We start from the raw sequence: 21,926 nt of genomic DNA on the forward strand, positions 1-21,926 counted from the left end.
TGCATGTGCTATTAGACCTCTTCAAATGATCCAGAATGCAGCAGCACGTCTGGTCTTTAATGAACCTAAGAGAGCACATGTTACACCACTTTTTGTCTCTCTCCACTCTCTGTCTATCTATCTATTCTCTGTCTGTCTCTTTGTCTGTCTATCTATCTATCTATCTATCTATCTATCTATCTATCTATCTATCTATCTATCTATCTATCTATCTATCTATTCTCTGTCTGTCTATCTATCTATCTATCTATCTATCTATCTATCTATCTATCTATCTATCTATCTATCTATCTATCTATCTATCTATTCTCTGTCTGTCTCTTTGTCTGTCTATCTGTCTGTCTGTCTCTCTGTCTGTCTATCTGTCTGTCTGTCTGTCTCTCTGTAATATGCAATATGTTTCTTGTGGAAAGACCCCGATAGCGTGCGCAAAGTTTGGGAACGATCGCTCGTTCGCAAAACCACAAAGTTACAATTTGAACTCACTGGAGCCTCAGTCATTTCACGTATCGCTATTTATTGTTATTATACAGGTGAAACTCAAAAATTAGAATATCGTGCAAAAGTTCATTAATTTCAGTAATTCAACTTAAAAGGTGAAACTAATATATTATATAGACTCATTACAACAAAGTAAGATATTTCAAGCCTTTATTTGATATAATTTTGATGATTATGGCTTACAGCTTATGAAAACCCCAAATTCAGGATCTCAGAAAATTAGAATATTGTGAAAAGGTTCAGTATTGTAGCTCAAAGTGTCACACTCTAATCAGCTAAACACCTGCAAAGGGTTCCTGAGCCTTTAAATGGTCTCTCAGTCTGGTTCAGTTGAATTCACAATCATGGGGAAGACTGCTGACCTGACAGTTGTGCAGAAAACCATCATTGACACCCTCCACAAGGAGGGAAAGCCTCAAAAGGTAATTGCAAAAGAAGTTGGATGTTCTCAAAGTGCTGTATCAAAGCACATTAATAGAAAGTTAAGTGGAAGGGAAAAGTGTGGAAGAAAAAGGTGCACAAGCAGCAGGGATGACCGTAGCCTGGAGAGGATTGTCAGGAAAAGGCCATTCAAATGTGTGGGGAGCTTCACAAGGAGTGGACTGAGGCTTCAAATGTCGTATTCCTCTTGTCAAGCCGCTCCTGAACAACAAACAACGTCAGAAGCGTCTTACCTGGGCTAAAGAAAAAGAACTGGTCTGTTGCTCAGTGGTCCAAAGTCCTCTTTTCTGATGAGAGCAAATTTTGCATCTCATTTGGAAACCAAGGTCCCAGAGTCTGGAGGAAGAATGGAGAGGCACACAATCCAAGATGCTTGAAGTCCAGTGTGAAGTTTCCACAGTCTGTGTTGGTTTGGGGAGCCATGTCATCGGCTGGTGTTGGTCCACTGTGCTTTATTAAGTCCAGAGTCAGCATGGCCGTCTACGGGACATTTTAGAGCACTTCATGCTTCCTTCAGCAGACAAGCTTTATGGAGATGCTGACTTCATTTTCCAGCAGGACTTGGCACCTGCCCACACTGCCAAAAGTACCAAAACCTGGTTGAATGACCATGGTATTACTGTGCTTGATTGGCCAGCAAACTCGCCTGGCCTGAACCCCATAGAGAATCTATGGGGCATTGCCAAGAGCAAGATGAGAGACATGAGACCAAACAATGCAGAAGAGCTGAAGGCCGCTATTGAAGCATCTTGGTCTTCCATAACACCTCAGCAGTGCCACAGGCTGATAGCATCCATGCCACGCCGCATTGAGGCAGTAATTAATGCAAAAGGGGCCCAAACCAAGTACTGAGTACATATGCATGATTATACTTTTCAGAGGGCCGACATTTCTGTATTTAAAATCCTTTTTTTATTGATTTCATGTAATATTCTAATTTTCTGAGATTCTGAATTTGGGGTTTTCATAAGCTGTAAGCCATAATCATCAAAATTATATCAAATAAAGGCTTGAAATATCTTACTTTGCTTGTAATGAGTCTATATAATATATTAGTTTCACCTTTTAAGTTGAATTACTGAAATTAATGAACTTTTGCACGATATTCTAATTTTTCGAGTTTCACCTGTATTGTTTTTAAAGCTCCTCTTGTCATAATAAAATTCATCATCCCTTCACTTGTCAGCTCATTTCTAAAATGCAACGGTTATCCTGCTTCATCAAGTTGGACACGTTGAGAGTTGCAATGTCAAGTCACTTTTTCTGGTTGACTGTAACTATCTATATTATGTCTTTTATGGGCATAAAAAACAAAAAATCATTGAAAAGTCAAAAAATGCTTCCATTGTTCAACCTTATATAGATTTAATTATTTATTTTTTTCTCCCTCTGGCTTTTGTTTTTTTTATAATTGTTGTATGTCCATCCATCCATCCATCCATCCATCTTCAACCGCTTATCCGAAGTCGGGTCGCGGGGCAGCTGCTCCAGCAGGGGCCCCAAACTTCCCTATCCGAGCCACATTAACCAGCTCTGACTGGGCTGACCCTAGGCGTTCCCAGGCCAGTGTGGAGATGTAATCTCTCCACCTAGTCCTGGGTCTTCCCGAGGCCTCCTCCCAGCTGGACGTGCCTGAAACACCTCCCTAGGGAGGCGGCCAGGGGCATCCTTACCAGATGCCCAAACCACCTCAACTGACTCCTTTCAACGCAAAGGAGCAGCGGCTCTACTCCGAGCTCCTCACGGATGACTGAGCTCCTCACCCTATCTCTAAGGGAGAAGCCCGCCACCCTTCTGAGGAAGCCCATTTCAGCCGCTTGTACTCGTGACCTAGTTCTTTCGGTCATGACCCAACCTTCATGACCATAGGTGAGGGTAGGAACAAAAATTAACCGGTAGATCGAGAGCTTTGCCTTTCGGCTCAGCTCTCTTTTCGTGACAACGGTGCGATAGAGCGAGTGCAATACCGCCCCTGCTGCCCCGATTCTCCGGCCAACCTCCCGCTCCATTGTCCCCTCACTCGTGAACAAGACCCGAGGTACTTGAACTCCTTCACTTGGGGCAAAACCTCATTCCCTACCTGGAGTACGCACTCCATCGGTTTCCTGCTGAGAACCATGACCTCAGATTTAGAGGTGCTAATCCTCATCCCAGCTGCTTCACACTTTCGACTGCCAAGCGATCCAGTGAGAGCTGAAGGTCACGGACCGATGATGACATGAAGACAACATCATCTGCAAAAAGCAGCGATGAGATCCCCAGCCCACCGAACCGCACACCTTCCCCACCCGACTACGCCTCGATATCCTGTCCATGAATATCACAAACAGGATTGGTGACAAAGCGCAGCCTTGGCGGAGACCAACCCCACATGGAATGAACTTCGACTTTGTGCCGAGGACCCAGACACAGCCCTCAGCTTTGGACGTACAGGGATTGGATCAGCCCTAAGAAGGGACCCCCATCCCGTACTCCGCAGCACCTCCCACAGTCTCTCCCGGGGGACCCGGTCATACGCCTTCTCCAGATCCACAAAACACATGTAGACCGGATGGGCATGTTCCACGGCCAGGACGAAAAACCGCATTGTTCCTCTTCAATCTGAGGTTCGACAATCGGCCGAACCCTCCTCTCCAGCACCTTGGAGTAAACTTTACCAGGGAGGCTGAGAAGTGTGATACCCCTGTAGTTGGCACACACTCTCTGATCCCCTTTTGAAGAGGGAACCACCACCCCGTTCTGCCACTCCTTAGGCACTGTCCCAGATTTCCACGCCAATGTTGAAGAGGCGTGTCATCCATGACACCCCTCCACATCCAGAGCTTTCAGCATTTCTGGTCGGATCTCATCAATCCCGGGGCTTTGCCACTCGCGGAGTTGTTTGACTACCTCAGTGACCTCCCCAGGGAAATAGAATCTGATCCCCCATCATCCTCCGGCTCTGCCTCTACCATAGAGGGCGTGTTGGGATTTAGGAGTTCTTCAAAGTGTTCCTTCCACCGCCCAATAACCTCCTCGGTTGAGGTCAACAGCGTCCCATCTTTGCTGTATACAGCTTGAATGGTTCCCCGTTTCCCCTCCTAAGGTGGTGGACGGTTTTCCAGAAGCACTTTGGTGCGGACCGAAAGTCCTTCTCTATGGCTTCTCGAACCTTTCCCACACCCACTGCTTTGCCTCCCACACGGCCGAGGCCGCAGCCCTTCGGGCCTGTCGGTACCTTGCAACTGCCTCCGGAGACCTCCGGGACGACAAATCCCGAAGGCCTCTTTCTTCAGTCGGACGGCTTCCCTGACCACCCGTGTCCACCACGGTGTTCGAGGGTTACCACCCTTGCGGCACCTAAAACCTTGAGGCCGCAGCTCTCCACCGCGGCTCGGCAATGGAAGCTTTGAACATTGCCCACTCGGTTCAATGTCCCCAACCTCCGCAGGGATGCCTGAAAAGCTCCGCCGGAGGTGTGAGTTGAAGATCTCGCGAACAGGGACCTCCTCCAAGCGTTCCCAGTTCACCCGCACTACTCGCTTGGGCTTCCCAGGTCTGTCCAGAGTCTTTCCCCACCCCTGACCCAACTCACCACCAGATGGTGATCGGTTGACAGCTCTGCCCCTCTCTTTACCCGAGTGTCCAAAACATATGGCCTCAGATCCGACTGACACGATTACAAAATCGATCATCGACCTTGGCCTAGGGTGCTCTGGTACCACGCACACTTATGAGCATCCTTATGTTCAAACATGGTGTTTGTTATAGATAATCCATGACTAGCACAGAAATCTAATAACAAACATCCACTTGAGTTCAGATCAGGGAGGCCGTTCCTCCCAATCACGCCTTTCCAGGTGTCCCTGTCATTTCCCACGTGTGCATTGAAGTCACCCAGCATCACTATGGAGTCCCCTACTGGGGCCCTATTCAGGACTCCATTCAGGGTCTCCAAGAAGGCCGAATACTCTGAACTGCTGTTCGGTGCATATGCACAGACAACAGTCAGAGTTTTCCCCCCCACAACCCGTAGTCGTAGGGAGGCGACCCTCTCGATCCACCGGGGTAAACTCCAACGTAGTGGCGCTCAGCCGGGGACTCGTGAGTATCCCCACACCCGCCCGTCGCCTCACACCCTGGGAAACTCCAGAGAAGAATAGAGTCCATCCCCTATCCAGGAGTACGGATCCAGAGCCAAAACTGTGCGTCGATGTAAGCCCCACCAGATCCAACTGGTAACGCTCCACCTCCCTCACTAGTTCCGGCTCCTTCCCCCCCAGTGAGGTGACATTCCACGTCCCCAGAGCAAGCCTTTGCTGCCCGGGTCTGGTCCGTCGAGGCCCACGGCCTTCACTGCCGCCCATATGGCATATGTGTGTTTTAAAAAAAATGTTTTGCAATTTTTGACACAATTTCATGTAAGACCTTGGCATGATTATTAATAAAATAAAATAAAATAAATAACTAATAATAAAAAAATTATCTTTAAGGAAATCTGAATTGATGGATTGTTATTGAAGAATTCTCTGCCACCTCCAGTGGTGGTCTTCTGGGCAGACCTCAGTTAGGTGAAGGAGTTCACACTGGTAATGCATATACACCTGAACAGCTTCTTAAATAACCATGTAAAGATGAAACTCTGAAGAACTTAATGTTATACTGACATGAGAAAAGGTTGAGTAATACATCAATACATGATGAAAAGACAAACAATGAATTTATGTCACAAGTGCAAGTGTTAATCCAGGTCTCAAGTGTGTCTTTGAAAATGCAAAGGGGTCTAAGTAATCTGATTTTTTTTCTTTACTACCATTGTGATTTGTGGTAGTGAACTTAGATATATTTTATCTGAATTAATTAAAGGAAAGGTGGCACAGAGTCAAGGCAATTCGAACATATATCATCAATATACTTTATTACAGTGGATAATAAATTAAAGGAAACATACCACAAATTCAGTTTAACTAGTATCTTCACCAGTGGCATGCATCATTAAACATATATAGTTATAATAATCATTCTACGATTGTAGAATCACAGTTACAGACATATATAATAATAACGGTGTTAATTCAAAATTATCTAATATGTGTGATTTGGTGGCTAAGTCACTGTAATACAACTCTCCAAGGAGGGAAGGAGGACACAGGGAACAGGGCTTCAAAATCACAGGTAACGTTTAATTTAGCACTTCTATAGACATGTAATCTTTTGCATACTAAGAACACAGTAGGCTTCTTATGCCGCTCTCCCCATGCTCACTGAAATTAGAGACAGGTCTTAGACATAATTTAGCACAGGTGCAAGCACCCTTACCACTTTCTCCCCTGGACGGGCGCTTGACCACGCCCCCGCTGCCACAGTCACAATCGATGATATATGCCTATTTTCAAAATGTGTAGTGATCGATAGAGGTGTCTGCATTTCATATTGTCAACTCCTTTATTTTTACATTGTTATTAGCAATGTGTTGAAAACCAGGGGCCCTCTGGTTTGCAACCATGCCAGCAACAATCAATTGGTTTGATTTATATGTAGGTGGAAATGTTGAAGTATGGGTTTGCTTGCAATTAGTAATTAAATCATCGATGTGTGACTGTAGCCATGCACATGTCCCATGCATATTACAGTATTTCAAAGATAAGTTGTAAATAGTGACTTTATAGTTTTATGGAAACAGGTTTGTAATGTCCTATGTGTGAGAGGCTATGTGTATGTGAGAAGCGGGCCAGCTCTTCAGTAGATTAGTATTTTCAGAATCTAGGCCATTATTTTGTTCCATGATGTGTAGTGATAAAAGTGTGTGCTCTGTATGTTTAGGAGATGGGTGGAACCTGATCTAGAGCAATTGGTGTTGCTTAATTTTTGGTTCCGGTGCTAAACCGGGAGGCCATACAGCTTTTTTTGTTTTTGTAGAGCTGTGAGGATCAGAAATCTTTTGCATCTGTCCCTCACAATATTGCAACCTGAAATATGAGCAACCACAGAGAGAGAAAACAGTTAATGTTTAACCTTTAATCTGCCCTCTGATAGTCAAAGCCAAACTGTTACAGACAGCTTTAGTCTCATACTGTATGGTTAGTGCCATCAGGGGGAAGAGATACGTACCATTACAATGTCCAATGCAAATTTTATTTCAGAGATCAAATTAGACTGAGCATCTTTGGTGAGATCTGAATTACTGCTGATATTTTAGTGCAGTTTGAAGTGTGTACTACCTTGAGCTGTTCTCACAGTTGAGTCTGCACAGTCTGCTGTTGTGAGCAATATAAGCCCCAGTTCTGCTGGGGAACTTTCTGAGCTTTGTTTTAGTTTTATTGCTCCCAACACTGTTCTGTGGTCAAAGTATCCGTTCACATCTTTGGTGATGTGTTTTCTGCTTAGCATTTTTTAAGGGTGCTATTCACACGTTTGATGATCTATGATCTCTGTGGTCTGTCAGGGCTGATGTCAGGGCTTTCTGCCTGATGTTTAGAATTTTACACACATCTTTCATTGTCTACACAGTACAATGTTCCCTTGATCAGATTCAAATTAAATTGGTGCTTCTCAGCGAGAGATGATTTGGTTCATTATCATGTGCCACTGTTTTTACAGCATTGATGCACAGCAAAAATGACCGTATACCCTCCCTCTTGGCACTGATGAGAAAACCAATGAAATTTAATCACAAGAATTTTTCAGGGCCGGTAAGTTTTTTCGGTTGGCATTGTCATTACAAATATACATACATAGTATACGTACATCTGCAATGCCATGCATAACCTTTCCCTGTCTGTGGCCATGCTTGGCCATTATAATATAATGCATATTATAATGTGATTATAATACAACTATATTATATTAAAATAGTATAAATGAAAATAATTTTATTACTGGTCTCTGGAGGTTTTCTGGAATGAGATATTGGTCATCTTGCTGCTCTTTTGAGAATACATGTCTTTGATTTGGCCCTGTATCAGATGCATGAGCGTGTGCATTGTGTGAACAGCAACATGTCAGGCTGAAAGCCTTTGATGGACATGCTGCTGTACACACACAATGACTGCAGGTACATATTCACAAGGGTCAAATTTCTGCTCAAGCTGCAGCGCTTTTGTGATTACAATTTGAAATTGAATGCAATTTTCTAATTTTCTTGAGTTAAGATAGGTGTATTCTCATGTGACTATATTTGAATATGAAAATAGGGCCGGGCAGAGTCAGAGGTGATGCAATGTGTCAAGAGTGTTATTATGTTTTAATGGCCTAATGAAGTTCTTCAGTCTTAAAGTTACTGAAGGTTAATGCTAATTGTGTAAAATTGCTAGTAGTCACATGGATTTTTGTACTCCGTATGGTTTGACTGCAGCTATGTGGTAAATAGCACAGTGTGTCATATCAGAGATATCTGACATAGTAACACATTCAGCTTGAGACTGATGAACAATTTCAAGAGAAGGATGATTACAGTTATTTCTAATTTATACAAGACGAAAAGTATGGAATGCCCGAAGCATTTACAACATCTAATCATCTAAACCCTAACATCTAAGTGTTTATTGTATTTCTTACAGCAGAAACAGTGTTTAGCACAGTTGCTAATTTAAAAATAGGCTGTCATAGTACTCTTTACTGATTAATAAACTAGTAACATTTCTGTTGTTGCTATGTTTATTCTTTTTATCACATCACTCTGTCTTGCCTAATCTTGCTTTTCATATGCAAACACATCAACTTGCAATTTTTATATCTCAATTGATACTTTTTAGTTGTTTACAGTTGCTACCCGCTCATTCTTTTGAAACGTTGCGAGTTTGTTGCAGCAAAGTACATAAACAATAGCGACGGTGTTCATTGATTTTATAATTAAAGATTCAGTTGCAAAGCTCCCTTGAATACCAGAATAAAACTTTGGATGATTTTATCTCCAGTTTAACCCTCTGGGGCCGGCGCGTCTTTTGGGGCATACAGATAAGTGTAAGACATCATTAGAGACTATAAAGGGTCTATTTTTATTTGTGTACACTCACAATAACAACAAAATCTTGTGCTTTTGTAAAATAAATAAAATAAAAAGGGTGAGCTTTCAGCAGTCTCTGTGTTCACGAGCATAATTCAGAAACACGTCACAAAAATGAACTGAAACTCTGCGAATACTTATCACACAAACATGAAACATATGTCTAAAGAAAGCTTAAAATGTCTACTTTTAAATAAAACAATTACAATTTAAAACAAATATTCTCCTGCAATGTAATCTGTTTGAAACAAAGCGATGTACAGTTTTTACTGGTCCATCTAATTATCTGTAATGTGATCACTCCCACCAGCAGAGCGCACCATTCATACGGTAATGTGCCGAGACGATCAATGCTAATGTACACGCCCCACGACTGTGAGGTTGTAAACACTTTTCATTCATTTTTCTGCGCGTTTGCAACGATACACAGACGAGAAAGCTCCAGGATAGTAAGGAAGAGCTAACATTTTCCTCAGAAGAAGAGCGGGACTCCGATGAACGTTCGTATTTTGAAGAGAGACTTGATCCAGCCGATGATACAATTTCTGATGAGTAAGTCATTTAGATTTCATTAGTTGACATGCTATTTTATATAAACATGTACATATTTTACTAGTGGGACTGTTTCCAGACTTTCCAGCCAGGATTCAGAGTATTGACATTTGAAATATGCCCTAATAGGCAAGATACAGTTACATTTAAATGCTGTTTCGGCTAAATCAGGTATTTAAATTGTATGCTGTATGATATAAATATGATATGTAATATGATATAAAAATAATATGAATGTTTAGATTATATTTTATCTAGTGTTTATAACGCCTCATTATCATCAACAAAGCTTGTGCTTGCAAATATGTGTTCAGGTTAAATTAGTAAAACAAACTTTAAATATGCCCATATTAGAAAATCAGCATATTATAATGATTTCTGAAGGATCATGTGACACTGAAGACTGCAGTAATGATGCTGAAAATTCAGCTTTGATCACAAATTGCATTTACAACATATTCAAATAGAAAACTGTTCTTTTAAATTGTAAAAATAGTTCAGAATATCAATATTGTTTCTGTATTTTGGATCAAATAAATCCAGTCTTGGTGAGCAGAAGAGACTTCTTTTAATGGTAGTGTAGGTCTAAAATGAAGTAAAGTCTTTATGTAAAGAACATACATAGTCAGATTACTTCTTTTAACTTAAAACTTGATTTTGATCATTAAGTCTCCTCACATTCATTCTCTATCCCTCAGTGATATGCCCAGGGGAGGGTCTTTTATCTCTTCAGGTGTGAATCACAATCCATATTCATGATCATTCACGCCTCCTCGCATATTACCCATCAACACTAAAATTGTCTTACAAAAGTTAAATGACTATAATGTTTTGTATGAATGAGTGATCAGGATGATTTTCACATCATTTTGTAGCAGAAACTCTAGGCTACAAGATCCAGTTCTCAAAAGTCTTGTGAACAAATGTTTATTATGTGTTATATGACCTTATTTCAGTGACTTTAAATTGTTTTTTTTTTTTCAAAAACCACGCATAAACGTTATTTTCTCAAAAATACAAACCTGTACACACATGTTGCTCACATATTATTGTAGCCCAGTTTGTGCTGAATACAGTGTTATCAGACTTTAGCCATTAATATGTTTTTAAGCAACTGAAAAAAGCACAAATGTCAAGGCATGTCAAAACTTCTCCAGGGCCCAAAACACCCTCAGACCCCAGAGGGTTAAGTCTGATCTCTCGTCGTTTGTGCGAACAAAGAGATCATTAATTTGCAGATCAAGAGATTTATTTTTTTGTATCCTGCCGCTATCATTTCCCTGATACACATATGGTTTTGTCAAATATCTTTGGCTCCACCGGATATTTACCAGTCGCACTGAGTGTGTGACATGCCAAGTCATATTATTTGTATACATCAGACATGATATTTTGTTGAAGTGATTCTGAGCTGAAGGGAAAGGAGGAGTAGAGGGGAGCAGATGTTTGTGAGTTTTAGGAGGTTAGATAGAGGTCAGATTTGAGATTTGTGTTTTATTGTCCTTGCTCAATAGGATGTGTTGACTCAGGTGAAAATGTTCTTCTGTGTGAGTTTTTATGACTTGGTTCTCTTAGACTTCTTTGACTTTTATGACATCTTGATGTCAGCCTTACACCTGGAAGTAATTCTTGCCTCCAATGGAAATATTGGCAATTCCTATAATCATGTCTAGCTTCCAAAAGGCATGTCAGATTCCCATTGCCCTGCATATTCAAAGAATCAAGGCTTTTCTGTTCTACTGTATATTTCAAACCTGTTTTTAAAATACCTCAATAAAATCAATCAAATCACCATATTTACCTTCTAGGGCAAAGAGAGAACAAATTTGGTATTCTGTTTTACACTAGCTTTCAACAGTTTTAAATTAATAAAAAAAAAAGCTACTTTAATGCTTTAATTTATTACTTTTTGAAATAAATATTTGTTATTTATTTTATAATAAATATTTTACCTGCGATGACAAATACCTATTTTCTACAATCATCACTTCAGTCTATTAAAAAAAGATTGCATCACATTTTCTAATTCTATTCTAATGAGCTAATTTGGTACTCAAAAAACCTTTCCCTTTTTTTAAGAACAGATCCACTCAATTAAGTAATTACATCACAATACAATGATATCTTTTCTGTAGCTGTATTTAAATTCATCAGTCTAATGTTCTTTTGAGAGATAAATTCTATTCCATGCACTACTGTCTTGAAAGAAAATATCAAACTGGATCAAACCAGGACAGAGAGGGAAGTGGATGGCCCAGCTGTACAACAAAAAGACTAGTACTGTGCCAGTTTCTAAAACTAGAGACTTGAATTGATCTCAATGATCAGTACAGGCCAAACACCAATTTAATCTGCATAAATCAAGAGAAGATTCTGGGATTTTGACATTTTAGGCAGACTTTCAAAGAAAAAGTCACATCTGAAACTGACAAACATATATGGGGTAGAATGTGCAAAAAAACTTAAAAGTTTGAGTGGTAAATGATTAAAAATTTGTATTATGGACTGATGAATCAAAGTTAGAAAAGTATGTTAGAAAAGTATGTTAGAAAAGCTTGGTTGGAAAATCCATGAGAAGTGCCTTACAAGCTATTTTCATCTTCGGAAAGTGCTGCAGAAAGCATGGGATTAAAATTGAAATGAAGATCTAGAAATTATAGTATGCTAGAAATGACTGCTAGAATGCCAAAGGCATCACTGCTGCAAGTAGAGGATTTGAGAAAAATATAGCTGCAGGCCGAGCTCTAAATTGCCAGAAAAGATGTACAGAGACATTTACATTTCTGCATTTGGCAGATGCTTTTATCCAAAGTGACTTACAGTGCACTTATTACAGGGACAATCCCCCCGGAGCAACCTGGAGTTAAGTGTCTTACTCAAGGACACAATGGTGGTGACTGTGGGGATCAAACCAGCAACCTTCTGAGTACCAATGTATTATACAGAGCACTTATTACAGGGACAATCCCCCCGGAGCAACCTGGAGTTAAGTGTCTTACTCAAGGACACAATGGTGGTGACTGTGGGGATCAAACCAGCAACCTTCTGAGTACCAATGTATTATACAGAGCACTTATTACAGGGACAATCCCCCTGGAGCAACCTGGAGTTAAGTGTCTTACTCAAGGACACAATGGTGGTGACTGTGGGGATCAAACCAGCAACCTTCTGAGTACCAATGTATTATACAGAGCACTTATTACAGGGACAATCCCCCTGGAGCAACCTGGAGTTAAGTGTCTTACTCAAGGACACAATGGTGGTGACTGTGGGGATCAAACCAGTGACTTTCTGATTACCAGCCCTGTGCTTTAGACCACTATACCACCACCACTCCAGAGACCCTAACCCTAAACTTACCTAACCCTAATTATTTGAACACTGTTCATGTTGGGACAGAATGGATTGAGTGGCAGGCGATCTCTGCTTGGTCCTCTCACTGGAACTTTGGGCTGCGGTAAGTGACCAGTTGAGAGAAGGCCTGTGCACAACTGGGCCTGGGCCCATTGGGGTCTGGACTTATGGTTTTAACAATTCCCTAACCTAACCATAACCTGGATATTTTATATATATATATATACCTTAAGCAGTGAATCAGATAAATGGTAGTGTGTTGAGGAGACATAACTAAATAACTGAGCTCATGCCTAGAGAGTTCCTACCGAAGGATCTAAGTATCCTGAGGTAGGGCTCCCCTTATCCTCAAAACCTAACCTTAACCTGACAAAGAGACCACCATCTAATGTGACCAGATTTCTCTTAACCAAAGGGGTCATGACATGGTTTTTTTTATTGTATTATTATGTTCCCTTAGGTGCAATTATAGTATTAATATATTTTTTTTTAAGAAAAACTTTTAAAATCTAGTGATTTATGACCTTTTCCCACCCTGTTTCTCATCCTCTGATTCAAACAGTCTGTTTTGGGGGCGTTTTCCATTTAAGACTTCAGTGTTAACGCCCACTGTTATGATTGGCTAACGTCAGTGCCTATGTATCAATTATTGACGCCCCCAGCCAGAACAATATGCAAGTAAACTAAGTAAAAACACTGTGATTATTCATAATGAATGAAACTGTGCTTTAAAAAGTAGTTTAAAGTTTAAAATAGATTACTTACAGTTTAGCGTCGTCGTTGTTCCCAGAATAGTCGGCACGGACTTATCTTTGAGCAACAGTTTTCTGGCAAAGCCAGCATCATATTGAGATTTGTTCTCAAAACAGTCATCCTTAAAATGTACAGAACAAGCGCTTAAGTTAACACTGCCGTGACTGGGGCGTCCGCAAAAATAAACTGCATCCATTTTTCCCTGACGTCTGGATCTTTCGGCAGCTTATTCAGAGGTTTTGTTTGACCACAGCCAGGAACAGCACATCTGTGTGGCATCGTAATTTTCCTGTGCACAAGTAGTCTCTGTCAGAGCTCGCTGTCCATCGACTGAACACTTGTGAGGCGACGGCGATACGAAATGAGCGTAGTCTTGCGCTTATAAGCGTAGTTATCTTGTGCTGGAGGCGGTCATATGCAAACGCTGTTACGTCACTTCTAACCGTCACGTCACTTCTAACCATGAATCCAGAACGAGCTGTATTTTGAGCTTGATTAAATAAATGATTCGTTTAGAATGGGGAGGACGTCTTAAAATATTAAACTTGCAGGACGTTTTAATGATACAAAGACCTCTTATATACCAAAAGATCAAGGCAAATTTGGTTTCTCATGTCATGACCCCTTTAACCAACCATGGACTCAAACCTGTATCATACAACCATTTTAATCGGCTTTTATCTTGAACATACAAAAAAATATCTTTGATTAAATTAGGTTAATTTAGTTAATGCATATTTACACAGTATTTTTAATATAAATAATTACATAATTAACATACATAATTACAGTAAGGCATGTAGGAGAAAATATATAATATTTAAGGATAAATATATAATATATTATATAAGGAGAAACCTTAATTACAGTAAGGCATGTAGGATAATCTCTCTTTTAAGAGACCCCCTGTGTTAAGAGAACACTGTTTGACTGTCCCTTGAGTGCAGATCTCTTCATACAAGATAACTGCATATAAAACTAAAGCAGAAAGAATTAGAAAGCATCTTTGCTCATGTACAAAGCTCACAGCTGTTGTTAGGAATCTGACACATGTCTCTTCAGCCCTTATATAATTAAAGAAAATCCCTGAACAAATGAAGAGTGGCCTATAAAGCAGCTTATGTAGAATACACTAGCCCTTCCCCCCACCATCCATCCATATATATTTTCCTCCCCTAGTACATGGGTGTTAGAACGTAACATTGGTTTACATATTTATGATCACGGCCATGGTCTGACAAATACTATTTTGTGAACAGTAGATTTTGTCCTGTGTGCATAAATTACAATCCCAGGATTGGAGGAGGTCTGGTCCCCTGTATTCAAGACTGACACAAACCAACCCAGATTGGTCCAAATCATCAGCTGTCCATTGTGCCAGTACCTAAAAGAGAAGGCAGGCAATGCCAGTCAATATCTCACAGCGTCAGCAGAAGATGACTAGATTGTTTTCTCCTGTATCCTTTCAATCCACAGCAGTGGTTTCAGAATGAGATTGAGGCTGTTACTGTGTTTTAGGGTTAAAAATCTCTAAACAGAAAACAAACTCCTATCAGTTATATTGGAGATCTTGAGAAAAGGAAGAAAAATCTGTCTAGAAAGCAGAAACAAACCCTAAGTTTCAACAGGATGTTTTTGCAGAAAGAGTTTGTGTGAGGAAGTTAGTCAATATATACATTAACTGTAAAACCCTCCCATTCCTGTTTCCAAGTAATGATATTTGTTATATCTCCAGGCTGTTGCAACACTGAGTTATCCCTTCACAGTCTTGCTGTATAACTTCCTTCTTGTCTTTGTGTTCATTTTAACTTTTAAACTGAGTTCCATTGTACAGTATGAAGTGCAGGATTAGCAACCGTTTGATGCTATCAAATAAGTTGACTTCCTGTCCCCTTATCTGTTGGCAAAGTCTCTTGGACTGGTTACAAATATGGATGTGTACAGTATAAAAGAAGGACTGAAAGATTGCTGTGCATTAGAGCTGCAGTCAAGCGACAGAGTTTTACTTGGAACACTGATCAGAGGTAAGTTCTGCAAACACTTTAGATTAGTGGTTGATGGTGGGTGTTTCTAATGTGCTTCTGTTTGCTTCTTTTTACTCATTTAAAAACAATATACTAAAATAAATATAAACAGTAGCCTCCAGAATTATTCACACCCTTGCTATAATGTTACTGAAAGTTGGTTTTAGCAAAGAAATATGCAAGTGTACATTCAGACTAATAGACGTTGCAAAAACATATCCGACCAAGATAATTGCATTGAGTACCAATGTATTATACAGAGCACTTATTACAGGGACAATCCCCCCGGAGCAACCTGGAGTTAAGTGCCTTACTCAAGGACACAATGGTGGTGACTGTGGGGATCAAACCAGCAACCTTCTGATTACCAGTTCTGTGCTACACCACCACCACTCCACTCAGAAATAACTCTAGAAAGCAGAAACAAACCCCAAGTTTCAACAGGATGTTTTTGCAGAAAGAGTTTGTGTGAGGAAGTTAGTCAATATATACATTAACTGTAAAACCCTCCCATTCCTGTTTCCAAGTAATGATATTTGTTATACCTCCAGGCTGTTGCAACACTGAGTTATCCCTTCACAGTCTTGCTGTATATCAATTTCAGAAGTACAGACAATCCTTTGATGCAGTGGTGAAATTCTCAACAAACAAGTGCAGGTACGCCGCTAAGGGTGAATCAGGGGTCACCATGGAAACTACGACAGCATGCAGAACCACAGATTTTATAAAGAGGTTTAATTTGTGTGTACTGCACCCTTTTAAATGTGTCACTGTGACAGGGTGTAAATGCAGGTTGAGAGTTCAGATCAGCACCATGATATATAGCCTTTATATAAAAGCCAGAATGTTACACATACATTACTAGGCTAATAAGCACTTAACTTAGATGTTTGTTCTCTTGCTGTCTTTCCTTCAAGCTGGTGCTGACATAAGTACTACAGCCCCACCCCTAGGTCTTACTGATTGGTTTAATATTGATTGGCCTATCAGCCAAATCTTTGATTCTGAGAGTTCTGACTGAACGATGAAACACATGCGCATCTGATAAAAGTCAGCACAAATAGGTCCCAGTACCACCTGAAACAATACATTCTGGTCCTCCATTCCCATTGAGTAGTGGCAGCATTTCACCCCTGGATGCAAGTAAAATAATGTTCAATTAATAGGGAGTGAAAAGAATGTGGTCTGATGTTTGCTTGAATGTTCTCTCCTTTATTCTCCTTTATTATAGCAAGAGAAAGCTCGAAGGTATTGAAATGATCAGAACATGTTATTCTTACTTTTAATGTCCTTTTCAGGCAAAATATTTGCATCATTTTGAGAGAGCGTGTGCCACAGCAACACGTGGGAACATGAAAACACACAAAACAACTTTAGTTACCATTTAAATGTTAAAAAATATTGCCTGATATTAGGAAATAATTCTTATTTTCAAAAATATTATTAAGACAATTATCTTGGCCAAATATGATTTATTTGTGGTGGTGGTGTAGTGGAGTGGTGGAGTGGTCTAAGCACATAACTGGTAATCTGGTAATCAGAAGGTTGCTGGTTTGAGCCCCACAGCCACCACCATTGTGTCCTTGAGTAAGACACTCAACTCCAGGTTGCTCCTGGGGGATTGTCCCTGTAATAAGTGCTCTGTATAATACATTGTAATCAGAAGGTTGCTGGTTTGATCCCCACAGTCACCACCATTGGGTCCTTGAGTAAGACACTTAACTCCAGGTTGCTCCGGGGGGATTGTCCCTGTAATAAGTGCTCTGTATAATACATTGGTACTCAGAAGGTTGCTGGTTCGATCCCCACAGTCACCACCATTGTGTCCTTGAGTAAGACACTTAACTCCAGGTTGCTCCGGGGGGATTGTCCCTGTAATAAGTGCTCTGTATAATACATTGTAATCAGAAGGTTGCTGGTTTGATCCCCACAGTCACCACCATTGTGTCCTTGAGTAAGACACTTAACTCCAGGTTGTTCCGGGGGGATTGTCCCTGTAATAAGTGCTCTGTATAATACATTGGTACTCAGAAGGTTGCTGGTTCGATCCCCACAGTCACCACCATTGTGTCCTTGAGTAAGACACTTAACTCCAGGTTGCTCCGGGGGGATTGTCCCTGTAATAAGTGCACTGTAAGTCGCTTTGGATAAAAGCATCTGCCAAATGCATAAATGTAAATGTAAATAACATGTTCTCCCTATTATTTATTTCTTAGTAGATGCCCCTATCCAGGGTGATAAGATATCACATTATTTTTACATACAATTACCCATTTATATGGTTGGATTTATATTTTTACTGGAACAATCTAGGTAAACCACATGCCCAATATGAACTATGCTGAACTTGACAAAATACTGTATCTTTATTTTTACATCATTTTTCTTTTTAAGTGAAAGATGCATCTCAGCAGTGTAGCCGTGCTGCTCCTGCTCCACATCCAGCTTGGCAGTGCTACACAAATCGAGCCAAACGTGCTGAAGACACTGGTGAAAGAGTAAGTGTTCAGAGAAATGCTAGTCATTCAGTGAGGCCACAGTGATAGGGTCACATTGGTCAGGATCTGGAAAATTAAGTATAGATATATATATATATAAAACGTAACCCTAACCTGTTACAGGCTCGTTGTTTCTACCATTCTGGAGAGTAGGCAGCAGAGAACAAGAATGGAAGACATTAAAGACAATAAAAACAGAACAAAACAAGCACAGACCACGGCCCTAACTGAAGCGACTGTTGTGCACACGCTGCTCTTTAAACGGGCATGCACTGCTGAGACCCGCCCCCCAGCTAACTTAATCCTGCTGGGCAATCCCAGGCGGAGCAGCCCTCCCCCACATCCAAGCCCGTGTGCATATGCCCCATCACAATATACACGAGCCTCCAGGATTATTCACACCCTTGAAACATTGGTCAGTACTACATATCTTTAAGTTTCACATTTAATTATTGACTCAAGGAAAAGACAACCCTTATTTAATGAATAACCTTGTGAGGCCTGTCACACAAAAGTAAATATTATATAAGTGCTCCATTTATGCGCACCACTTTTAGCCTGACAGGCATTCAAAATGTGTGTTTAAAGTCGGTGATACTTCGAAGTATGCTTTCCGTTACCCTTTTAAGAGTGGGGTTTAAGAGCCTCTGTAGGGTTACCAGTGGATTTACCACCATCATATTTTTGTATTGACTTAATTTTATGTGCATGGGTCAGCAGCTATCCGAGGTACTGTGGGTAATAAAATTATTTGTTAATCTGTGTGTGTTGGGCAAATGTTTTGCACACAAACAAACTTAACAATCATATTTCTGATGTGTATCTGCCTTTCTGACATCTACTTTATATTTCATTTTTAATAGTTTTAGATAGTAACCCATTCTTATTCTGGGAATGTTTTGTTGGCCTTTTGGGTCAAAGTTAGATTGTTAAAACCTTATATAAAAAAATTATTAATTTAAACAAATAAACAGCGTTTTTAATGAAAGATGAAACTTTCTTGCTGCACTGTGTAGAAACAGTGATTAGCTAGAGTATGATTTACAAAAGAAACCATATTACATAAACAGCCAATGGCTGGTGTGCTAATAATGGCAGATAATTTAACACACATATTTCACCTCCACAGCACAAGAGTTCAAGGTTCACATCAAAAGGCACGTCGCTGCCTTTAGTAATGTCAGTAAAAGAAAACTAATATACATGGGAAGTTCATTTAAATAGCAAAAATGTATACAGCAATGGAAAGAAAAACAAGGAAATGTAAATGCATTTGTAGAGGGATGGGTTTTCTGCTTCCTCACTTAAAATTATAAATCACTACACAGCATTTTTCACTGATTCTTGAGTAGGGACAAAATGTTTGGTCAGAATGTTTGTCTCCACTTCTATACTGATGAGTCACTGGTGACGATGCTGAGGACTAAAGGCTTTTAATTCATTTTCCCCTCTCTCTGGCAGTTTCCTTCTTAAGAATCTAAACACACCTGGATATCTGGATCAGATGAGCTTCATGATTGGACTGACTCCTGACCAGTGCAATGGTCAAAGTCCAGTCAAGTACCTGGAGAACGGGGAGGAGAAGCAGCAGCCTATTGTCACCAAATCGGTACAGGATTTCATAACCAAATTGAAAGCCAACTACATTGCAGTGCATCCGGATCCCAGCGAATACTGCTCCGAGTTCAAAATCTTGAAGAAACCAACAAATGGATGGGACCCACCACTGGACAAGGAATCCATGACGGGAGCGGAGTGGCTGGGGGAGAAGCTGGAGCAGACGCTGCAAAATGGGGGCTGCATGGTCTTCTACACCACCAACTCACCCTGCCTGAAGCACTGTTTCAGTGACAATTGCGAAAGAAGGATCGATGATCCTCTGTCGAAGAAACCCTTCTCTCTGTGGCATAAAGAGGGAAAAGTGCACATGTACTTCATCTACACCCAGCTCTTCCATGATGAAAGCAATGTTGCCCTAACCCTAACCCAACAGAAGGTCAAGGAAGGTTTCTCTAACCTGAGGAAACTGGGCTTCACCATCGAGATGTGCCCTTACCAACTGCAGCTGTCCTGCCCCCAATGTAAAAGTGTGACCGCCTGCACAAACTGCTTGAGCAAGACAACCTTCTGCAACAACTGCAAAGACAAGATGTATAAATGCCAGACCTGCAAGTCTGTTGACTACCAGAAGACCTGCAATGATTGCCCAGAATTTAAGGGGGATTGTATGTGCAACAAGATCCCCAAGGAGAGACAGGTAAAATGCAATCAGTGCAGGAGTCACAGAAATGACTGCTTCAACTGCCAAAAGGTGTACTGTGACGACTGCTCTAATGTTCAGAGGGAGTGCCTGGAATGTGAGAAAGTAAGAGAGAATGAATGTAAGAGTTGCCGAAACAGTCGCCTGGACTGCTACGAATGTCTCAACCAGCGCATCGAGTGCCAAGTGGAGCAATGAAAAGGAAATGAGCTGAGCTTTCTTTTGTACCGTTTTCAGTGTTTGTTTTTAGTCGCTTACATTTCAGTCCATCTCTCTGTTTTGGTGGAACAAAATCAGTCTGGTCAGTCAGTAATTGGCAGTGCTCAAAAATACATACTCTAAAAGCACACAAAGTAATAAATACATGGCAAGCTAATGCCTGTTCTCATGTTTAGTGTATCCAGCATGTGTGTTACCCCTCTGCATTTACCTTGTTGGAACTGCCATACTCTTTGTAATCATCATTAAACTCCAGCAAAACAGCATTCCTGTGCATTTCTTTTTTATTGTACAGTAAATATCAATGCTTTAATTTCAGACAAAAAAAAAAACTAATAGCAGCAATAATAAATAATGATACACTGACTCACGATACGCAGACTGACCGATACCCAAACTGACAGACACACTGATGTGCGTCACATTGCAGATGTGGCTTCTTCCTGTCTAGACTTTGAGGAGGGAGCGGCTGAGTGACCATGAGATGGTAAAGTACCTGGGGCATGTGGTTTCCAGGGATGGGGTTGCGATGCACCTGGAGAAGGTGAAGTATCTCCAGTTACTACAGGATGTTTGTCAAGGGGTTTGCAAAGATGGCCTGTTCCTTTGCACCACCTGGTGGCCGAGCTCTGTGATTTCTCGAAGCAGTCACAGTCTGTCAGTGGTTACTAAGTGTAACCGGTCTAATCCTAACTGCTGTTACCTGTTCTGTGTTGTGTATGAAAGAGGTCGGACAACTGCCACTTCTGATTAACCAAAGGAGGTTTATTGGTCTGTTTCACTGCATGGGGTTAAACGCAGCAACATTTAATGTAAAAACAAAGGCAGAGTACAGTAATTCAATTTGAGTCTAAGAGCGCTAACTGGAGTTACGGGGTTCTGCCTTGATTCTCATGGGCCTCGATGGGTACTTATCCACATGATAGAGGTCTTGAAAGTCTCAAAAATATAAACTCACAAAGTTACAGCTTTTTGTCTTTACAAATTCTCTCACATACTAACCATGAGGCAATTATTGAACAGTGTGACTTTTGATACAAATCAGCTACTTTGACACCTTTCCCAACAAGTTAGACACAAATGTAGTGAATGAAATCTTCCTCTACTTCTCTGCTATTCAAATCTGAAATCAGTTCCAATCCACCAATAAAACAGTACATGATTAAATGTGTGATCTAACTGCCCCACAATCCACATGGACAAGGATGAGAGCAGTCTATAAATGAATCACACCAATCATTTTACTAAGTTTAACTTAAGTAAAGCTTTACTTTTTAAAGCAAAGTGTTACATACAGTCAGTTGCCATCTTTTGCTTTACAATATTACCAGAAATATCAT

At 40.6% G+C, this 21,926-nt stretch overlaps 3 protein-coding genes across 3 annotated transcripts in view; all 3 read left to right on the forward strand.

Annotated features, from left to right (window-relative positions):
* LOC127650291 (NACHT, LRR and PYD domains-containing protein 3-like) overlaps nucleotides 1-21,926 on the forward strand; it is a 349,622-nt gene that overhangs the window by 259,246 nt on the left and 68,450 nt on the right. The gene's annotated exons all lie outside the window — the stretch shown is intronic.
* Nucleotides 1-21,926, forward strand: part of LOC127650289 (NACHT, LRR and PYD domains-containing protein 12-like) — a 459,642-nt gene that overhangs the window by 258,276 nt on the left and 179,440 nt on the right. The gene's annotated exons all lie outside the window — the stretch shown is intronic.
* LOC127650296 (uncharacterized) lies at nucleotides 15,401-20,844 on the forward strand. Its single transcript, XM_052135624.1, has 3 exons — nucleotides 15,401-15,609; nucleotides 18,004-18,107; nucleotides 19,569-20,844. Exons 2-3 carry the CDS (start codon nucleotides 18,010-18,012, stop codon nucleotides 20,563-20,565), a joined length of 1,095 nt encoding a protein of 364 aa, XP_051991584.1. The 5' UTR covers nucleotides 15,401-15,609; nucleotides 18,004-18,009; the 3' UTR covers nucleotides 20,566-20,844.

Source organism: Xyrauchen texanus, chromosome 10 (genome assembly GCF_025860055.1).
Source record: "Xyrauchen texanus isolate HMW12.3.18 chromosome 10, RBS_HiC_50CHRs, whole genome shotgun sequence".
NCBI classification, from domain to species: domain Eukaryota; kingdom Metazoa; phylum Chordata; class Actinopteri; order Cypriniformes; family Catostomidae; genus Xyrauchen; species Xyrauchen texanus.

What these genes read in the sequence shown, in the direction of transcription:
- LOC127650296 (XM_052135624.1), top strand. Translation starts at nt 18,010, where the DNA reads ATGCATCTCAGCAGTGTAGCCGTGCTGCTCCTGCTCCACATCCAGCTT. An exon ending in CTGAAGACACTGGTGAAAGA is followed by an intron (nt 18,108 to 19,568) that starts GTAAGTGTTCAG and finishes TCTCTCTGGCAG; the next exon opens with TTTCCTTCTTAAGAATCTAA.